Source organism: Elephantulus edwardii, unplaced genomic scaffold, assembly GCF_000299155.1.
Source record: "Elephantulus edwardii isolate Elephantulus edwardi_28Jun2011 unplaced genomic scaffold, EleEdw1.0 scaffold00129, whole genome shotgun sequence".
Taxonomy (NCBI): Eukaryota; Metazoa; Chordata; class Mammalia; order Macroscelidea; family Macroscelididae; genus Elephantulus; species Elephantulus edwardii.
In genome coordinates, this window is record NW_006399879.1 from 4,883,714 (window position 1) to 4,905,123 (window position 21,410).

Below are 21,410 nucleotides of genomic sequence, written 5' to 3' on the forward strand. Positions count from 1 at the left end.
GCAGGAGGCGGCGCGCCGCATCTTCTACGACGGCATCATGGAGCGCATCCCCAACACGGCGTTCCGCGGCCTGCGGCAGCACCCGCGCACGCAGCTGCTCTACGCCCTGCTAGCCGGTCAGTGGGGCGGCGCGGCGGCCTCGTCCTGCCGCAGTCCCCTCCTGCGGGGCCCTCCGGGGACGCTCGTGCGGGGACACCCCTCCCCCTCCCCTGGCCAGACCCCCGTCCGGAGCCCGGTGCCCCACTGTCGCGCCGCGAAGGCGGACCCACGCCCGCGTCTCGGCTGTCCGGCCGCCGCGGGGCCGCCTGGCCGCTCCTGCCCGCGGCTTGGGGCGTGGGAACCGGCGCTGGGCGCTGAGGGGGTTGCGCGGCAGGGGTTCCCGCCCCTCTCCGCCGGCCCCCTCCCGGGCCCCCCGAGCGGGGGTGGGGTGACAGGGCAGGTAGGGCCCGCGGCAGGCTGCGCGCCGGGTGCGGGGAGCTATATATAATCGGCGGGCGGGGGAGGCTGCCTCGGCAGTTCCAAGTGCTAATTTATGAGGGGCAGCCAGCCAGCTCCGGGGTGCCAGGGGAGGGTGCGCGCAGGGGCGGCAGAGCGGGGACAGCGAAGGTGGGCTCTTGGCACTGGGGGGGGGGCCCGTCTCGCCTTGACTCCCGGCTAGGGTTGGTCTCCCATTTTCCAGATGAGCTCGAGTGGGGGCGTTGCGACTCTCCCAAGGTCACGCAGCAGAAGCGCCTCTCACCCAGGCGCCGCCCGCCGCCCTGTCTGCAGCCTAAGTGTGGCCCAGGGTCCCCGCGCCCCTGGCCGCCCGCGGCGCTCACGGGTGCCTGGGTGATGGCCACGGCTGGCGCTGGGAAGGACGTGGGCCTGGGGGCCAGGTGACCTGCAGGGTTGAAGAATGGTCTGGGCCCTTAATCAGGGGCCAGGCCACAGGGGCGGTGGGCACAGACCCCCAGGGGCCCGGCTGTCTGGGCTGCTAGTGAGAGCACCTGCTCAGAGGCCGAGTTCGGGGAGTCCTGGGGTCTGTCCTGTTTAGGAAGGCTCCTTTGCCGTGGCAGGAGGTTTGGAAGGCAGGGACACGAGCCACTGACCCCCAGGGCAGCCGGAGCTCCTTCCTCCTGCTGTCCCCAGGCCGAGAGGGTGCCCTGACCAGGGCAGGGCCGCTCACCCACCCCTCTGCCTGCAGCCGTCTGCTTCGCGGTGACCCGGTCCCTGCTGCTGACCTGCCTGGTACCGGCCGGGCTGCTGGGCCTGCGCTACTACTACAGCCGGAAGGTGATCCTGGCCTACCTCGAGTGCGCGCTGCACACGGACATGGCCGATATAGAGCAGTACTACATGAAGCCGCCTGGTGAGTGAGGCCGCGGCCAGCCTCCCCCTGCCCCTCAACGCACCCGGGAGTTCCAGCCTCCTCGGGGACCCAGAGCCCCCCATTGTGGCCTCAGGCGGAAGGGGGCACCAGGCTGCCTGGGTGACTCAGGACTTCGGCCAGGGCTGGCTGGTGGTGGGCCGGCTTCTCGGCCAGGAAGATGGGGTTCTTGGTGCTGCGACAGTTCTGTCCCTCTGCTGTCCTCTTGCTGGGGAGGTACCGTGTGGCCTGCGCAAGTCTTGCTTTGGTCCATTTACTGCCTCTTGCCGAGGGACCAGCAGGGGTCTGGCTGCTGGGCTGGGCAAGCAGGGTGGACTTCACTTGAGTTTTGGGCTGGTGTGGAGCACCAGGGGTGAAGGACGGCAGGGGACTTGGGTGAGGGCCAGGTGACATGGAGGGGGATGGAGGAACCCTGGGTGGAGGACGGTAGGAAATTTGGTTTGAGGGTAGGAGACATGGGCTTGGATCAGGGGAACTGGGAGCAGGGGACCTGGGCTGGGAGCAGGGGACCTGGGAGCAGGGGACACAGGGCTGGGAGCAGGGGACCTGGGAGCAGGGGACCTAGGAGCAGGGGACCTGGGAGCAGGGGACACAGACTGGGTGCAGGGGACACGGGCTGGGAGCAGGAGACCTGGGACTTGGGGACAGCAGCTTGGGCTTCAGCCTCAGCCTCTGCCCTGGTCTTGGGACCTCCTCCTGTGTTCACATGTCCAGGAGTGGCTGGCACCTGGGTGGCTCCAAGCCAGGACCCCGTAGCTCCTCAGCCACGGGTGTGTGTGGGGGGGTCAGTGATAGTCTCTGGGTGTGAGGGTCCCCCAGCTGCAGGAGTGAGGACACAGGGTGAGTCAGAAGGGGCACTGCTGGCCGGTCTTAGCTGACCCAGCTGTCCTTCTGCCTTGGCCACCACTGGCCTGGGGCATTCCCTTTCTCCCTGACGCTTCCTCAGACACAGACAGGGAATCTTACTATCACCTTGGGAAGCAGGAGAAGGGTGCATGGGGCCATAGGGTCCACCCACTGCTGTGCCCAGGCCACAGGAGTAGAGGATACAGCAGGAGTGCAGGGGGACATGGGGGCTCTGCCCTTGCTCTGTCTCCAGATGGATGGGTTGGTGGTACAGGAGGTGTGTGGGATGTGCCTAGTTCTGTGGATGCCATCTCTGTGGATGGATGGGTTGGGGGTGTGGAGGAGCATGGCGGCCGTGGGCTAGCTCTGTGGACGGTTTGCCCTAGCTTGTTGGCCACCGTCTCCCGGGATGGATGGATGGGGGATCCCAGGCTGGTGTGGGGGCCCTGCCGTAGCTCTGTAGACACTGTCTTCCCAGATCAATGGATGGGGGGTGATCCTGGGCTGGTGTGAGCGCCCCGCCCTAGTTCTGTGGACGCTGTCTCCTTGGATGGATGGATGGATGGGGGTGTCTTCCCGTTCTGGAGTGGAGGCTCTGCCCTAGCTCTGTAGACACCTTCTTCTCAGATCGATGTAAGTGGGGGTGATCCCGGGCTGGACTGGGAGCCCTGCCCTAGTTCTGTGGACGCCGTCTCCTTGGATGGATGGATGGATGTGGGGGTGATCCCAGGCTGGCGTGGGGGCCCTGTCCTAGCTCTGTAAATACTGTCTTCCTGGATGGATGGATGGATGTGGGGGTGATCCCAGGCTGGCGTGGGGGCCCTGTCCTAGCTCTGTAAATACTGTCTTCCCGGATGGATGGACGGATGGACGGACGGATGGATGTGGGGGTGATCCCAGGCTGGTGTGGGGGCCCTGCCCTAGCTCTGTAAATACTGTCTTCCCGGATGGATGGACGGATGGACGGACGGATGGATGGGTGGTGGATGGATGTGGGGGTGATCCCGGGCTGGCGTGGGGGCTTTCCCTAGCTCTGGGAACTCCATCTCCCCGGATGATGGGCGGATAGGGGTTGGAGTAGCCATCTCCCAGGATGGCTGACTCGTTTTCAGGAAGTGGTAGTGAAGCAGGAATCTGCTGGATTCCTGGAGACTGGTTATTGAAACAGGAGACAGAGGACTGTGGAAGGCATGGTAACTCCCCAAGGTCACATGTGAGGGTTTGGGACGCTGAACAGGCTCCTAGGAGGGGACAGATGTGGGGTTCCTGGGTCTGCCTCAAAGGTGGAGACTTGGGTGGAGAGGTGGGCAGCAGAGAGCCCTCCACATCCCTCGAGCTGGAACCGAGGTGGACGCACCATGGGACGTGGTGTGGTCACTGTGGCCTGTTCTCTGCTGCATGGGGCCGAGGGTGGCACTAGGGGTCAGGTCTTGGGGTGTGGTGGTGAAAACAAATCCTGGAACTGAGGGGTGGGTTCATCGGACGAGGTTGTGGAGGCCCCTAGAGTTGTGACAGAGCCTCAACAGGGAGGCAACACCCCAGAACAGATGGGGTACAGAGGATTGTGGACAAGTGGGGAGCAGGTGGGGGGACAGATGGGGGTACAGAAGGGTTATGGACAAGTGGGGCACAGACGGGGGGACAGGTGAGGGTACAGAAGGGTTGTGGATAAGTGGAGAGCAGATGTGGACAGATGAGGGGACCAAGGGGTTGGCCAGAGGGGCTGCTGAGGGGGAAGCCGAGGGGGTGGCGGAGTGGGGGGCAAGGCGTGGATGCAGGGTCCTTTTGCAGGATCCATCTTGGGGTTGGGCAGGGGGACTGCAGTTACATGTGGCTGCTGGGCAGAGTGGTCCTGGTGTCACTTTGATGGCCCTCCTGTCACTATTCCCAGAGGTGACCAGCTGTCCCCGAGGCCTCGCTGCGTCTCGTCTCCCTGGCCTGGCCTTCCTTCCCTAACCCCCCCTCGATCCTCTCCTGGCCCTGCACCCTTGCCCAGCAGCAGGGCTGTGATTGGACCGAGTAGGGGTGGGGAGGCTGGCCTGACCACTGGGCTTACTGCCCAGTGAGGCCGGGGTCAATGAGGGAGGGCTGTGAGGGCTCCATGTGTCCTGACTGGGGCCCCAGCGGGAGGGAAGGAAGCTGAGCCTCGTTATGGCTGTTTGTCTTGAGGATGTCTGTCTGGAAGTGTCCATCCTCTGGTTTGTCTGTCCTGATGCCTCCTGTCCAAGACTGTCCATGCTTAGGTCATGTGTCCTGAGGACGTCTGTCCCGATGCTGGTGCCCTGAGTTTGACTGTCCCAACACTGTCCATCCTGAGGTCATGGGTCCTGTATGTCCTGAGGCTTTTGTCCTGTGGACTGTCTGTCCTGACCCTGCATTTGGGTTTCTGAGTCTTGCTCCAAACTTGCCCTGGTCCTTTTGGGTGCTGGGGACAGACTTGGTCATCCTCTCTGTCCTCACACAAATTACGGGGCTTCCAGCCAGGTCCCCAGTCCTGTGCAAGGGACAGCTGACAGCCCAAAGGCCTTGCCTACCTGGGCTCTGAGACCCTGAGGACAGCTTGGCCTGACCCCAGCACCCCCACTCCAAAACTCACTTCTAGTGTTCTCCCTGCACCCCGTCTCTCTGCTCCCCCCTTATTTGACATGCATGGATGAGGGCGTGTGGGTCTCTGGGCGGCCCTGGACGCCTTTGGTTGTACAGGTGGTGTGGCTGGGACCTGGGGCACTGAGCCCTGCCCAGCTCTTGGTCCTGGGGGTTGGGCTCTGGCCTCCTGCCTGGCCTTGGGGTTTGAGGAGTCTTGGGACCTGGGGCATCCCCGAGTGTGCTTCACAGTTTGTGTGTGTTCACCTAGCTTCAGTAACAAGGAGACTGAGGTCCAGAGTGGCCCAGGCAGGTCAGAGCCAGAAGCTCTTGGCACGTCTCTGTGGGGCCACCACAGGAAGGGCTAAATGGCCCTGGGTGGAAGAGCTGGACAGCGCCGGGGTGGGGGCGGGTTTGGACCTGAGCTGCCTTGCTTCGTCTCTGCCCATGTCCATCCGCGTTCACTGCCGGTCCCGGCTGCCTGGCCAGCGTCCGGGGCCCCTTCTTGGGCTCCAGGGGACAGTGGCAGATCTGGTCAGGGGATCGGCCAGGGTCGTCTGTCCATGGGACCCCAGAGGGAAGAGCCGCTGGCCCGCCCCGTCCAGTGGAGGAGGTGTTGGGCTTGGGGAGCAGGCCCTCTGACCGCTCTGTCCCCCGCAGGCTCCTGCTTCTGGGTGGCCGTGCTGGACGGCAACGTGGTGGGCATTGTGGCCGCGCGGGGCCACGAGGAGGACAACACGGTGGAGCTGCTGCGCATGTCCGTGGACTCCCGCTTCCGTGGCAAGGGCATCGCCAAGGCGCTGGGCCGCAAGGTGTTGGAGTTCGCCCTGCTGCACAACTACTCTGCGGTGGTGCTGGGCACAACGGCCGTCAAGGTGGCCGCCCACAAGCTCTACGAGTCGCTGGGCTTCAGACACATGGGCGCGAGTGACCGCTACGTGCTGCCCGGCATGACCCACTCGCTGGCCGAGCGCCTCTTCTTCCAGGTCCGCTACCACCGCTACCGCCTGCAGCTGCGCGAAGAGTGACCGCCGCTGCCCCCGCCCGCTGCCCGGCCGCCCACCTCCCCACGTCCACCCGCCCGCCGCCCGCCTGGCCCCGCTTCAGACGCTCCTTTCTCCACGCCACACGGTTCGCTGGCCGGTTCTGGGTGCAGGGCTGCTGCCCGGCCGGGACACGCCTTGGTGGGGGTGCTTGTCTGCAGCCATGGCCCCCGCCTTTCCCGCCCACTGGGCCGGCCCCCTAGACCCTGATGAGGGCCAGCATGGTCTCCACGGGTTGTGCTGCCCACCCAGGCCCTCTCAGGCCCCTGCCGTCCGGGCCAGGCCCAGGCGTTGTCCACTAAGCACAGGACCTTGGCCACCGTCCCTCCAGTCGAGCAGGCTCCTCGCCCCCAGCCCAGGCCATCTGGGCTTGTCCACCACCACGAGGGTCAGCTGGACCGGGGGCCTGCTTTGCTCTGTGCCTGCTCAGGATGTGATCTGACCACCGCACGCCTGCATGCTACAGCCCCACCAGCCGCTCAACCCACGCCGGAGCCCGAGACCCGGCCAGGAGCGCCTGGCTGAGCCGGGAGTGCGGAGGGTGGGCCCTGCTCCCTTGCCAGGCTGCCCCTGCCCTGCCGGCCCTGCCCTGGCCTTGTTGGCTTTGCGCTGATCTCTCACTTAACCCCCCTTTCCTTTGCTCCGCCCCTCCCCTGCCTGGGCCTGGCTGATTGGCCTCAGCGTGTAGGTGTGGTTCCCATAGCAACCCTGCACCACCAGATCTGGCCCCTTGTGGGGACCCCTCCTCGCACTGCTCGTGTGCCCCCCACCCCCCGCTGTCCTGAGCTCCCGCTGCCCGGCCGCTAGGCTGGCCTGTGTCCTTCCTAACCCAGCTTCTCCTGGCCGCATCCAGTCCATTTTTTAATAATTATTTAGCCAGAATTGCAGCTCTGCATGATTACTCGGGACAAAACGGTAGCTTGAACCTTAAGACACACACACCTCTGAGTGGAGGAGGCACGCACGCTCTTCCCGCCCAGTCCTGTTGGCTGGGTGGCCTGGAGGGAGACCCAGAGTGAGCATCTTTCCCCAAAGGCATCTGGTTTCTGAGCAGTGGGGGCGTCCCTCTCCTGTCCGGGTGCAGGGGTCTGGGGGCAGCGTGGATGTGGCTGCCTTAGGGGACGAGGGACTCTTGCTCTGCTAGGCCCGGGCCCTGACTGTGTTCCCCAGGTCCCTGAGGCCTGGTGCAGTCTAGGGATGGGTGGGGAGGGGACAAGCAAGTGACCATTGGCAGCGCCGATGAGTCCAGCTGTGTGCTTGGGCAAAGGGACACAAGGGCCACTGAGGCCCCCTTCTGTGGGGCCTCAGGAGGACGAGAGACGGCAGGCCACAAGCTGGCCCCCAGCGCCCAGGCTTGGCACAGGCCCGAGAGGCCTCTCTGTTCTTCAGGAGGGCTTCTGAAGGGAGTGGAGTGGCCGAGCTTGGCCGGTCTCCCAAGGGGCTTTGTTCTGGGCCCCCCGGGATGTTTGCAGAACCCTGTACAGACCCCTCCCCTGTACATTTCCCCCGGTGGTGCCCAGTCCCCGCGCGGGACGGGGGTTTTGTAGACTGTACAGAAATCGGCACCCTATTTTCTTGCAGTTCTCAGATTTTGCTAATCTGGATTATACAGACAGACGCAAAGTGTTTTAGCAAAATGGAAAACTAAACAGTCTGTGCCTTTTCTCCTCTTTCTGTTGGGTTTTGGTTTTACCCAGGCTGGCCTTGGTGGTTTTGGTGTGCTGGGGGGCTGGCTGGTTGGGAGGACTGGCTTGGGGGAGCGACGGTGAGGCAGGGGCTGGAGGGGCGTTCTCGTCCAGGGGACACTGTGCCCTGAGAGGGCAGGTGGAATGCTGTCAGCTTCCTTTGATCCTGTGCCTTTGAAGCTTCTGGGATGCTGGGGGTGGGGCACGTGGGAGGGGTCCCCAGAGTCCACTGAGGTGTGCAGAACCTGGGGCTGGGACTGAACACTGCAGGTCACAGTGGGCACCCCAGGACCCTGCTGCTGGGGCTGGGCGCCCTGGGCTCTGCTCGTCTGCCCCCAGCCGTGGGACTGCAGGGGGCGGGCTCTGTCCGGCCTCCTGCTGCCGCCTGGTCAGGTGGTGGCAGGGCGCCTGCTAGGACTGTTGGTCTGTCTGCTGCCCAGGACGTGATGGGTGTCTATGTGCTCAGAGCTCCTGGCCAGCTGGGGCTCTGCTCTGGTCCAGTGGCACTCTGTTGCCTAGCTCCAAGAGGTCAGTGGGCTCAGCAGGCTGGGTTCCCGCTGTGCCTTGGTCAGGAGCCTAACCAAGCCTGCTCCATGGCCCCTTGGACCCACTGGAAGCTAACCTGTCCCCTGTCCAGTTGGTCCTACCTTGAGCTGAAACCTGAGCGAGGTGTGGAGAAGTCCTGTGTCCGCTGTACTACCTCTGTGTCCTCCCCGGGCCTGGCCAGTGAGGCGGTGGCTGAGCCTCCTTCTCGCCAAGCTCCCTGCCTTTGGGGCTCCACTCCTGCCCTGCCACCTCTCGGACACTCCCTAGTGGTCAGTACCCAGCTTTGGTGCTTGGAGAGGCCTGGGGAGGCTCTGGGACTCAGGGAAGCAGCTGATTGGTTGGGGAGTCAGGTTGTCAAATGACCTGTGGCTGTGGGCAGTGGGGACCTGACAGGGAGGGCCAGGTCGCTGTGGGGCCCCAGTGCCGCTGGTCAGCTGACACTTGGTGCCATGAGGTCCTGGCCACAGGATTGGACACCATCCTGCTTCCCACGTGAGGGTCTTGGGGTGGCTGAACCCTCTGGGTGGTCAGAGGCTGTGCAGCTTTATGTGGCTGAGGCTAGCCTGGGGACAGCGGCCACTGTGGCTTCATCTTCCACTGTCCTCCCACTCTAGAGTCACTGGCATTGCTCTGGGCTGGGGCGTGAGATCCCGCCCGTCCTGGGTGCGGTAGTGGAGCTGAGGTCTGGGAGCCTGGAGCCCCCCTCCCTGGGAGAGCGGCCGTGAGCAGTGGCTCCGGCTGAGGCTCGTTGGGCAGTGGACCGGCGGCCAGCTGCAGAGCTGAGCAGGCCTGTCCTTCCTGGGTGAGGACCCCAGGTTGGGGACAGATAACCCTTTTCTTGTAGGAGGAGGGATAGGGCAGCCCTAGCTCAGAGAGGTAGGGGCCCCCCTGAATTGAGCTCTCCTGGGCATCCTGCAGGACTCGGACATTCTCTGGGACTTATGGGCTCTGTTACTGGGCACGGTGATGGCCCTCTAGCCCTTGTGGGTCCCTGTCTGTTTTGACATCACTGCCCACCACACTTGGCCCCTTCAGGTCCCTGCCAGCCCTGAGACCCCTGCCCTCCTCTTCTGTGGTCCCTACTTCTGTGGCCCCTGCCTGAACCTAGCTGACCTCTCTCTGCTCCAGGTGACCCTATGCCCCTGCCCTCTCCAGGTGGCCCGTCAGTGTGGCCTCTTCCTGTCCTAGGTGACCTGAGCTCCCACCAGAGCTGACTGTGCTGGTTTCACTGGGGCCTCTCAGGTGGGGGAGGCAGGGCCAGTGCCGTGGTGCCCATTGGTGCATGGTGCAGCTGTGCCCTGCCCGCGATGGGGCGGTGTGTCCACCTGGGACTCTCCTGTGCTGCTGGCTGTCACTCCCAGGCTCCGAGTTAGATGGTCGGTACTGGCTGCGCTCTGGCCGAGCCCCTGGGGGTGTGGGTGCCAAGTGGCCTGCTCCCAGCAGCACTGGGGATGCCCTTAGGGGACGGCCCTGGAGCATGAGCCCTTGCGTGGACACTGCTGGGTGTTGGCTATCTTTAACAGCAATAACTAACCATTTTAAAGATGTTTGTGTGCAGATGTATTTTTGCACACAGACGCACAAGTGTACACGTTCACACGTGTGTGTAAGTGGTTCAGTGCATGTGTACAAGGACATGTACATGCGTGCATGTGTGTACATGCTTGCACACGTGTACGTGAGTACATTGGCACGTGTGTGTGCGATGTCGTGCCAAGGGACCTGGTCGCAGGGCAGGGGGGTCCAGGCACAGGCTGGCTGGCTCAGGCCTCTGACCTGCGTCCCTACTTGTCGCCCCCAGGACGTGCCTCTGTCCCCTTCTGCCACACCTCCCGCCAGCCTTGCTTGGGGCTCCAGGTGGGAAGCGTGAGTGTCCTGGCTCTTCTAGGTGGGGGGTAGGGGCGCTGGCCGCACAGCTGAAGCCATGGAGGAGGGGTGAGGCCAGGAACTGAGAGCAGGGCCCTCACGTCCTCTTGGCAGGCACAGGCCCCGGGGTCTCTGGGATCTTGGGGATCCCTTGGAGACAGGGCTGTTGGGCTGAGATCTTTGAATGGGGGCTGCGGCCAGTTCTGGTCATTTGACTGGGTGGGGGTGGCGGGCCTCAGCTGGTCCGTGAGGATGGAGCCAGAGAAGGCTAGGGGTGGGCACCCCTTTGGTTTGCACCTGAAGTGAACTCTGAGACCAGCACTGTAGCGACTGTCTTCATGCCCAGGATGTGCCACAAAGCCCCGGGGCCTGGCGTTCTGGGAAGCCGGCCTGGATGTGTGACCCTGCCTGCATGGCCCCCACGCTGCTGTTTTTCAATAAAACCGGAGTTGAAGGATCTGGGTCCTTGTGCTTTTTGAGGGCCGTGAAACAGGCCAGGTTCTGTCCCACTCTGTGGTATTACTGGGCAGGTGGGATGTTGGGGTGTCACGTGGAGCCCATAAGCCAGGCTGGGCTCTGTTCCCTTTGTGGTGATGGTGGGGTGGGGTGTCAGGGCATACCACCTGGGACCCCAGGAGCCAGGCTGGTCCTGTCCCTTCTGCGGTACTGGATGGGTGGGGCGTCATGGGGCCCCAGGAGCCAGACTGGGCTCTGTCCCTTATGTGATCCCAACTGTTGGGATGTTATGGGACCCTACAAGCCAAGCTGGACTCTGTCCCCCATGATACCAGGATAAGGTAGGGTGTCTGGGAAGGTATCTGGGCATTTGGTGCTGTCCTCAGAGGAGCTCGAGGCCAAGAGTGAGTACAGCTGTAGGCAGAGGTTCTGCCTGGCGACCTCTTCCCCTTGCGGTGTGTGGGGTAAGGTGTGTCTGCCCGCCCCTGTCCCCTACTCTGTACTAGGGCCTTGGTACAGCCATAATAGCTTGGCCTGGAGGAGCCCCTTCCGGGCCCCTGGCTTACTGGTGCCCTGGCTGGGGGATCCTGGACCCTGTCCTGGTTGCCCAGGTCCCCCTGCCTGGTGATTTGTGCCCAGCCTGTGCCCTGGCTCCCAGCCTGCACCCTTGTGGTGCCCTCTGCCCTGCTTCCTCTGCACCCCAGGGGCCCCTGGGCCCCTGGCCTCTCTTCTCACGTGCCTGGAGAGGTCTCTGTTGCAGGAGGGAGTGTGTTGAGGTGGGCATCTGAGACGGACCTGCGGGCTCTACTCGCTCTTGACAGAGTGGGGTGACCACGGCTTGGGAGGGGAGGGAGGATGAACTCTGCCTCTGGGGGCCCCTCTGTTCTCCCCACCAGTGGCCTGAAACCTCACTGGGACTCCTCCAGCAAACCGCCTTGGACACAAGCAAGCTCTGTCCCTGCCCTGCAGTGGACGAAGGCTGGCGGCCCCCAGCACTGACCCTTGGGCGGGAGCACTAGGCCTTTGGGCCTCGGCCTCTTCAGCTCTGTGCTTAGTGGACCAGGGACAGGAGGTGGGTCTGGGCGGTTCTAGGATGGGAAGTGTGGGTCCAGGAGCCGGGGCAGGAAACGGATCGGAATGAATACTGTCGAGGGCTGCCAGGGTTCTGCTGCCAGAGGGACAGGGAATCCTCCATATCCCAGCCGGCAAGGTTCCTCACAGGAAGGGTCCCGGGGGTGTCTGTTCTCAGCACCCCGCCCAGTCCGTCCCTGTGACATCCACTCATCCTCCCTGACAGGCCCTGGACTCCCAGCTCCCACCTCCTCGGTGGGTGGACACCTGCCTGGCTGCCCTAGCTGAGTCCCCACCGGCCTTGTCCCCAGGGCTACTCAATAGCTGCTCCGTGTCCCTGGGACACACACACACACACACACACACACACACACCCCAGATACGCACACGTGTGCCAACACCACCCGTGCACTTACACACCTAGGTGCATGCGCACACACCCACACACACGTAACACGCACAACTCAGATGTGTGCATGTGCAGCACCTCCTCATGCACATACACACCTAGGTACACACATGCATACATATTTATGCTCAAACACAGCCATCCTGTACATGCGTGCATAACCCAAATGGGGGCACGTACACACATGACTGCATATCTGCACACATCTGTGTACTGAACACACTCAGGCACGCACACACCTATGCACATACACACCTATGCATGCAGGCTTTTGCACACACAAGTACACACCTGCATGCACGTGGCTGGCTATACTCACACTCAGGCACACGCCCAAACACATACATTAAGACCTGTGGACATAACTGTGGTCACAGGCGCACAGGTGCACAGCTGTGCACCCCCCATGCTCATACATTCACGTCCATGCGCACACGGCAGGCACACCCGCGATGCACGCACACATGCCCACACACGCCTATGCACACAGGGCCTTCTCAGCACTGCAGTGACAAGAAGCGGCCAGCAGTGGCTCCTGATGATCTTAGTTCCTGGAGGTGCTGTCATAAAGCAGGCAGACCTGACCTTCCAGAACCCTGCATGTGAAGTGGGCTCCAGCACCCAGTAAGAGTGATCCCCAGTGAGACCCACGCCCAGTAGCCATCACTTCCCCCAGCTTTAGGGGAGCAAGGTGCCTCAGGATAGCTGGCTCTGGGCTGCACTGTCCTCCGCCCCAGGCCAGTGCTTGGCACACACCTGCTCTGCTCGAGGTATGTTGAAAAGTGATAGGCTGGGGGAGCTTCTGATCCCCCCAGAACACCACAGCAAGGCCCCCAACACAATCAGTGGAATGAGCCGGACACCCGGGAAGACAGCATGCATACAGGAGGTGGTGCCTCAAACAGCATTTTAATAAAAAACAAGTGATAGTGTGTCCACCGGATGCAGCTATCATGCCCACCATCTGTGCCACACGGACACTTGGCTGGCCCCTGGAGTCCCACTGACAGGCAGCAAGGGGAGCACACGGCTAGACGGGGTGGGGGGTACAGTTCCTGGGCCCTGGAGGGCTGGGAGCAAGAGTGACCTCTCCCCACAGGTCCCAGGCTGGACCTGTGATGCTGACCTCGCTGCTACCCCAGTGGCCGAGCCTTGTAAAGAAGCCATTCAGACAGGACAATTTGTGTCAAAGCTTTACTGGGTGACGCAGGCCACCCACAGGGCTAACGTCGCCACAGGTCACCCGAGGGTCAGCATCTCAGAGACAGGCTGCCCAAGGGGTCAGCATGGCCACAGACACAGGTCACCTGAGGGGTAAACGTGGCCAGGGACAGACAGGCCACACAGACAGCCTAGCGTGGCTGTACCACCGGCTCCAGGTTGGGCAACACGTGGGGCAGTTCTCTGTGACCTTGGAAAAGCTGCTCCGGGCGGCGGGGGAAACCAGTTCTCGCCTCCCCCTGCCGCCCGCGTCTCCGGGGAAATGAAGGCACGTCATGCCTGGGCCCTTGCCCAGCACTGCCCCAGCTGGTCGGACCGTTGCCTGGAGGCTCAGAGCACTGTGGGGGTGGCTGGGCTGGGCCCAAGGCCTCCTGCAGGGGGGCCAGGCAGCCCCACGTGTGGCCCACACTCAGGTTCACCCTCAGGGGCACCTGCGGGGTGGTCAGAGTTGAGTGGCTGAGACCTGGGTCCCGGAGACCCACATATCTATGGCCCAGCAGCCAGGGCAGACGTGCGCGTGTGCACACGCACACTCTGACACCATGCACACATGGTGTACACGTATGTGACACACACATGCACCCAGGGACATACTTGCCCAGGGACAAATGTGCTCACCACATCCACCCTGTCTTGAGACCTGTGGACAGCCCCTCCTGCCAGGGTTCTGTGCCAGAGGGCAGGCCTGCAGCCTGTGCCCAAAAGATGCCTTGTCCCTCTCCCCTGGACTGCCTCTGAGGGTCCGGGGTGCTAAGCAGTGATGACCAGCGGGTGCTGGGCACAGGAACCTGGGCCAGGCACATGTGGGAGGGCAGGTGTTCGTGGGGCAACATCTTCTACCAAGCCCCCTAAGTGGAAGACTTAAAGGAAGGGGTGCTGGCCAGGGTGGGCTGACCCAGGATGGAGAATCCTGCCTGGTGGGTGAAGCCATACCCACCCCCTGTGGTCTCTCCTTCCCAGGCCCTTCATTCCTTCACGGGAGGAAGGATTGGGGAGTGGTGGGTCTGGGCAGCAGTTCTGGGGTGCAAGGTTGGTCTTGCCTTCTTCTGTGCCCCCTGACCCGTGAGCAGTCTCCCTCCTCACCCCCACCTGGGGAGCTCTGGCTATGGGAGCCGAGCTGGGTGACTCTGAGATTCTGTGCAATCCCTCACCTGCAGCTGCAGTTCCAGGGTCTGGATGTGCTGCAGGGACTCCATGGTGGCCCTCACGAGAGCTGGGGGACAGAGAGGTGGAGTGACCATGTCAGGGGCAGTGGCTGCTGGCCGCACCTTGGCCGTCAGATGACGCACATGCTAACTCTGCTCAGGGCCCCATGTTCTTCCCTGGTGTCCCGTGGCCACCCCACATGTAGCTCTGGCCTGTCCTAGGCTGACCCCAGCTACTACTGGCCTGTCCACTGTCTGGGACAGCCTCCCAGACCCTGCGAGACCCTGCCCCTCCCACACCTCCTCACCTCCCTCACTCCTGACAGTCTCTCACCCCTTTCATACCCCCCAATCTTCTGGCCCTGGTCGACTCCCCACCGGCAGGGCCTGGGAAGCTGCCGGGTGTCTGCAGATTTTCCTGTGGAAGGAGTGATGGTGGGACCGGGATGGCAGGGGTCCTCCCAGTGCTGATGGCATGAGTCGAGTCAGCCTAAATGACCGTGGCCGGGGCAGTGGGGGCTGGGGACAGCCCTGTGTTCCTTGTAATCATCCGCCTGGCCAGGAGTCCCTGGTTCTGGATGCTGCAGAGACTTCAGCCTAGCTGGCCTTGGCTGCCCTGCAGGGAGTGTCCTGTCCATGGCCCTGCCATCCCTGTGCCCTGTCTTCTGGGGAAGCTATCTCTAGTTGAACTGCTGTGAAGAGATCTGCATGGGCTGTGGGGAACAACTGAGCATGTGACCTGCAGCCCAGGGGTCACCAGGACAGATCTGTGTCTGGGTCACTGTCTTCAAATGTGCTGCCGTATGCACTTTCCAGGGCCTGCTAGGAGAGCCAGGGATGGTGGCTATGCCTGTCCAGGTCCCTCTCCTCAGCCCCTGCAGCCGGAAGACCCTGTAGGACACAGCCTGCCTGCACTGCCCTCAGCATCGCCCTCAGCACACCATGTGCCACCTCTTTGGTCACCGAGCAGAAGTGGCTCTGGACTCACCTGCAAACTCGGGGACCTGGGAGTCTTCCACCTCAAATAGGAGCTCATCATGAATCTGGGCCACCAACCTGAAAGACAGGCAGGATGGGGCACCTGTGGGCATCGCAGATCCTGGTATAGAGTCTGGAGATTGTGCTCATCTCTGCTCAGCCTGTGGACATGGCTGGCCTGGGCCACACGACTGTCTTGTGGAGCAGGGATCCAGAGAGTGGCCCAAGGACAAAGGAGGACACAGGTCCTGGTCAAGTGAGAGGTGACGAGGATGCTATGGACAGGCCACTCTGCAGGCTGTGGCCATGAGCCCTGGGTAGTCAGCATGGGCAGAAGAGGCTCCCCTTGGTCTGCAAGGGCCTGGTGGGAGGGCAGAGAGGAAGAGGAGGGCTCTGTGGGGAGGCCCCAGGAAGCAAGGTGGGGGAGCCACATGTTGAAGACCAGTTGAGGGGAGCCCAATGGAAGGGAGGGAATTTTTAAGGTGTCCTTTGTAAATCAATCAAGTAGATGCTCATTTAATACATTTGGGAAGCCCACAAAAATCTAGAGGGTAAAAACTGCCCCTAAGTCCCCATGGCCCCCAGGGGATATGTGGGTGGCCTGGCTAGGCCGGTGCTGGGCACTTCTCCGCATGTACACCTGCCATGTGGTGCCTTTCCCGCAGCCAGCCTTGGCTGGAGCCAGCCTGAGGGACAGCCTCGCAGCCCTGGTCAGTTGAGTGTCTGGGCACATGCTCCCTGCTTGCCTGGCCCCTGGGGCCACCCTCCGCCTTGCTCCTTCAGGGCTCTGTGTCCACACTGAGCTCTGCCCTCAGGGTCAGCCCAGTGATACAGGCTCCCTGAAGCTGGACCACGTGGTGGTGGCTGAGTTTCTGACCTTGTGGCCATCACTCTGGGCTGCTGGTCCTGGCCCCTGCTCCCTGGGCATCCTGGGCAGGGGGCTGGTTCTCAAGCAGTCCCTAGCTGAGCCTATGGAATCCTGGAGAGGGACATGTGGGCATATGTGGGGTGGGGACATTGAGATGCCCACCCACGTGCTGAGGGACCTCCTGACAGGCAGTCAGTGTGTGCGGGGCAGGAGACGGATGCCAGCACAGCCAGGCCACTGGCTCTTCAAGCTTCCGGTTGGCCAGCCCTAGCCGCTTGCAGGCCGAGGGGCAGCGCATCCCATGCACAGGCTTCCTGGGAGGCGGGTCCTGGCCAGTGTCTGGGCTGGGGCAGTGATGTGACCCCCGTGGTGGCTGAGGTCTGTCACAGTGGTGATCCTAGGCCCACTTGGGGGGACATGTGGTGTGGCTTCTCATTGGTCACCAGAGCCTGGAGCCCAGGAGGAGGCCAGCAGGCAGGAGAGATGAATCCATGTGTCCTGTGCTTGCGTGATGCCATCTGACCCCTGGGTGCCCCACCTCTGGGCACTCCCGCTGCTTTTCCCACAGGTGGGAAAGTAGGAAGAGTACAGCATCCACTCTGACTGCTCCAGCCAGTGTAGAGGGCCCCAAAGCCACAGAGAAGGGGGACAGAGCTGTCCAGCCTGGTGCCTAAAACCACACCATGGTGATGACAGCTGTCGCCATGCTACCGCAGGAGACGGGGATCTGGAATTGATGGCAGAGGCCCAGCAGCAGAGACCGATGGTTCTTCCCTTAGGCCATCAGGTCAAGTCCTTGATTGTTGGGTGCGGTGGAGAGAGGGCACTTTTCGGGGCCCCTTGCAGGCAGGGGAACCCCGTTAGGCTACCTGCTCATCTTCCAGGAAGGTGACTTAAGGGGCTGGCAGCAGGGTGGCCATCACTGCTTTTCTATTCTTCTGGAAGGTGTTGTGATGGCCAAAACAACATCTCATTCATGGCACAAAGAGGGGCACACCAGGAGAACTTTGATCCAGGCTTCTCCTCAAGGGAAAGTGAAATGCAAATGACCATCAGGGCCAAGCTTCTACTGGCCATCAGCCTCTGGCCAAGGCCATGGCCCTGCCCGTGGCCGCTGACTGGTGGAGTCTTCACCTTCTCAAACTTCCAACTTCTGGAGGAATTTTTGGCTCCAAGGTGATGAGTTTTCAAACGGGCACTTGTAACTCTGCCTGATTTAGCAGGAACAGTCTTCACACTTCCTGATTCTCACACTGTGAGATTCGGAGCGGCTGCCGTGAGGAGATCCAAGAATAGTTCCGAGTCACCAACACATCACGCTCACAGCGGGGACACAGCCCACCCCTGACCGGAAAGTGGGCCACAGGACACAAGTGCAGGAGGATGGCCCCAAGGGGAACCCAGGAGTCCAGGGGTATTGGAGCCCCTCCCCCAGAGGAGAGGCTGCTGGTGAGGTCACCTACTGACCTCCACAGAGGTCGATGCATGAGGGGTTCATCCTTAGGGTGGAGCATTCCAGAAGCACCCTGTTTCATGCCACCTGCCGGTGCCCTCTACCTCATCTCAGCTACCATCTGGGAGGGGTCACTCTCAATATGGAAGGTGGGTGTGGCCTGGCATCCTGCCGGTGTCTCTACTCCGGGGTCCTGCCTGGGATTAGGGTTCGTCCCTGACCTTTCCCTAGTGGACCTCGTGATGCTGATGGAGTTGTCCTCTGATGACCACCCTTCCTGGACACTGCCCTGAGCCCTTCTGTAGAGCCCAGTCAGGTGCATGGCACTGTCAGGTCCCTGCCGGTCATGCTCACGGCACCCCTGACGGCTGTCTCCTTCCACAGTCCAGGCGTCCAGGGGGCACAGCCCTGGACTCACGGTGTGTGTGGACGAACAGAGGCCGGAGCACTGGCATCCAGCTCAGAGCTGAGGAGCATTGAACCAGCACGCTGAGCTGACAGCCCCTCTGAGTGACCCTGAACCCCGCCGGGCCCCACCTAACCTGCTCTCCTAACTGGTCACCTTAGTTGTCTTGCATATAGGGAGCACAGCCCCCTTTGCCGTCTGTCCACACAATCTCCGTGCCCACAAGGTGGGCTGAGCACCAAGGGATGGCCAAAGACCTGTGCTGTCCCAGCCTTGTCCTGGGGTTTACCAGTGCTGTGTTCCTCACCTCCCTGTCGACCTTCCTCAGTCCTCATAACCCCTGTGCCAGCCCTGTCAGGTCCTGCACACAGTGTCCACCTCTGCTCAGACCCTGTGTCCCCTGGACTGGTCTAGTCACTGTGTGCCCTCCCCAGGGTCACCTTGCCCCTGCTATTCCAGATGGGCTGGACATGCAGACCCCAGCTCAGTGTCATGTGGACCTGGGAGCAGCATCCGTGGACGGCTCTCCACAGGGACACGGCTGGCCTCCGCAGGCTTGCATGTTTCTGCCCTAAGGGGCAGGGCCTCTGCCCACCTCCCAGCATGGATCTCCCCTCATCTTGGAGGGGCAGAGGGAGCCCTGGGTCCTCACAGTGCCCACTCTGGGCCGGCACGTGGGGCACTTCTGGGTCCTGCTGCATAGCCAGGTGGTGGGAGAGGCCGGGCTCTCGCTCTGGGCTCTTGCCAGCTGCTGACACGCACTCTCCCTGCTGTTTCTCACCTGTGGTGCGGGCATAGCGCCAGCCAGCCTGCAGGGGACGGCGCTGGAGGCCAGGGGTCTGTCTGCTCCCCGTGGGCCTGACGTGCAGCCAGCAGCCAGCTCTAAGGGAGGGACTGGCAGGGGGCCTGTGAACTCAGCCGAGCTGCCCTGTGCTCGCAGCCTCTTCCCTTTTCCTCTGGGGGTTGGTGTGCCCCTGCTCCCTCCACCCTTGAAGGCTCCTCAGCTTTCCTTCCCACTCGGGGATGCCTCCATCTCCTCCCAGGAGCCCACCTCTCTCCCCTCTTCAGCCATCTCCCTGCCTCCCCTTTTCACTTGGGGACTCTGTGTCCCCTGCTCTGGCCTGACGTCCTCAGACTCCTCAGACTCAGGACCTCGATGCCCAGTGAGTGGTACTGTCCAACCCCGGCACCACCTTATGGCACAGGGCGGCCAGCTGGTCCTGGGGCTGCCGAGGGTCCTGTGTGCAGGCAGCGACATGAGCTCAGCTGGCATCACCTCCCACCCCCGCCCGTAGCCTTCCCTGCGTCTCTCAGCAGAGCGAATCACGGTGACCACGCAGGGCAATGGTCACTACGCAGCGCACAAGCCCCTGGCCACAGGAGACTGCGCTTTGAAAGGAACTGTGTCCTAGACTGCTGGGCAGGAGGCCCGCCTTGAAGAGTCACAGTGCTGGCCCTGGGCACTTAGAACAAGATGCTGCAGATGGGACAGTGGACATGACAGGGGCAGCCAGGACAGGGCCCCCAGAACCCGCACTGACCCCCAAGCCCTGGACAGGGCGGGTGGCCGAGCATGCTGTGCACTGACCTGGCTGTCAGGGTCGGGGAAGAGGCCACCACAGCGAAGATGTGGATCATGGCCAGCTTGCAGAGGTCAGCAGCCGAGCCTGTGGGGTGAGGAAGGATGTGTGTGAACAGGGCGAGGCTGGGGCCTGCAGTCAGGGCCCACTTGGCCTGCCTCACCTGCCCTGCCAGTGAAGAGACCCTGCCAGAGGGGGGGACCAACCAGCAGAGGGGTCTGGCCTGCCTCACTCAGCTCGGCCAGTGGAAGGACCCTGACAGCAGAGGGAGGGGCCCAGCTAGTAGAGGGGCCTGGCCAGCAGTGAGGTCCTGCCAGTGGTGGGGTCTGGCCAGGGGAGGGGCTTGGCCAGGGGAGGGGCCTGGTCAGTGGAGGGGGGGTGTCCCGGCCAGTGGAGGGGTCCAGCCAGCAGAGGAGGTTGGCCAGTGGAGGGGCCTGGTGAGCAGTGGGGTCCATCCAACATTCCAGACTGGTTCACATGTGGCCTGGAAGCCCACACGCCCTTCCTGGAGCTGCTGTGGTTGGGAGTCCGGTACACTCGCTGGCCCATGGTTTGGTCCATGCGAGGCTGAGTTTAGGGTAATGGCTGACTGAATTCTTATTAGGAACCATGAGGAGAAGACCCTTTTCTAAGTGTCCCCAGGTTGCTGGCAGGATTGTGGCAGTCACTGTGGCCGAATGACCAAGGTCCTTGTTTACTCAGTTGCTCCTGGCTGTGCCCTCCCAGCTCCAAGAGGCCTCCGGCGGGCCCTCCCCACAGGCCCTCTCCCTGCAGGCTGTTGGCCCCCGCAGGGTCAAGAGGGGGGTCTCTGTTGCTGCTTCAGCTCTGGTCCCGACCTCAAAACCTGATTAGATCAGGCCCACCCAGGATCACTTCTCTCCTGATAAACTCGGTCAGCCGAGCCTCAGTTGTGTCTGGAAAGCCTCCCTGCCGTATGGTAACTCTTGATGGCAGGGTGATACCCCGCCAAGCCCACAGGTCTGCCCACACTCTCACACAGCACACCGCGGGGTGGGGCCCGGGGGCTGCCTTGGGGCATGTGTGGCCCTGCTGCCCTGGCCTCTCTCACGCCCCACTCTGGAGGTCCAGCACTGGTAGCAGTGTGGGTGAGGGGGTTTCCTGGGATGAGTGTGAGGTCTGCACTTGTGCAGCTACACTCCTGAGGCCTCGCCCTCCGTGTGTCGGCACAGGATGCTGCATCACCACCATGAATGCAAGGACCACCGGGCACAAGGCCCTTCCCACCGGCCAGGCCACGGACGCCTGTTACCGTGATGGCCAGGGTGGTAGCCGGGCCCAGGGCAGCTGTCTGGAGGTCCACATCGAGCCAGGGGACCACACAGACCGCCTCACGGAGCCGGCTGTGACCCACAGGCACCTGCCTCCTAGCACAGCTGGGCCCATGGGGTGTGCAGTGGCCTTTCTTCCAAGGTGCCCGTGGGTGCGTGTGACCAGCCAGCTCGTCAGTTAACAGCCAGTGTCCACCCAGACACTGCTCTCATCAGTCACCCAGCGGCTCAGCCCAGCCCTGAAGCTTCTGGAAACAGGATAAGAAAAGGGACACAGGCCTGCGGGGAAGGTGCAGGGGCAGCAAGCCGCAGCCGTGTCTCCTGGCCTGGAAGGGGCTTCTGGTACCTTGAACCACGAAGTTCACGGCTTGACGCTCGGCTTGTGCCCGGAGCTGCTGGTTCTTTGCGTGGATCCTTGGCAGGGGTCTCCTCCTGCCCATGATGGACGCGACATACCCTGTGGTTACACGAAGGAGAAGCGAAGTGAGGGCCAGCGCCCTGGAGGAGGGGGACGTGTGTCGTGGGGACTGGCTTCCCTTGGGTGCTGCTCAGAGGCTTGGGTAGATCGCTCCCACCGCAGGGCTGGCCCGAGGGTCTGT

General features: G+C 62.6%; 2 protein-coding genes across 2 annotated transcripts in view; one reads left to right on the plus strand and one right to left on the minus strand.

Moving 5' to 3' along the window:
* NAT8L (N-acetyltransferase 8-like (GCN5-related, putative)) overlaps positions 1-5,908 on the plus strand; it is a 9,410-nt gene extending 3,502 nt beyond the window's left edge. Inside the window, exons 4-6 of the mRNA XM_006893653.1 lie at positions 5-116; positions 1,184-1,348; positions 5,456-5,908. Coding sequence (XP_006893715.1) covers positions 5-116; positions 1,184-1,348; positions 5,456-5,823 — 645 coding nt within the window. The 3' untranslated portion in view covers positions 5,824-5,908. The remainder of the gene's footprint in view (positions 1-4; positions 117-1,183; positions 1,349-5,455) is intronic.
* Positions 5,909-9,853: 3,945 nt separating this feature from the next.
* The window catches only part of POLN (polymerase (DNA directed) nu), a 296,309-nt gene continuing 284,752 nt past the window's right edge, over positions 9,854-21,410 (minus strand). Inside the window, exons 20-25 of the mRNA XM_006893654.1 lie at positions 21,158-21,268; positions 19,531-19,609; positions 15,226-15,293; positions 14,244-14,305; positions 13,409-13,523; positions 9,854-10,203 (exon numbers count right to left, since the gene is read on the minus strand). Of these exons, the coding sequence (XP_006893716.1) occupies positions 9,854-10,203; positions 13,409-13,523; positions 14,244-14,305; positions 15,226-15,293; positions 19,531-19,609; positions 21,158-21,268 (785 nt within the window). The remainder of the gene's footprint in view (positions 10,204-13,408; positions 13,524-14,243; positions 14,306-15,225; positions 15,294-19,530; positions 19,610-21,157; positions 21,269-21,410) is intronic.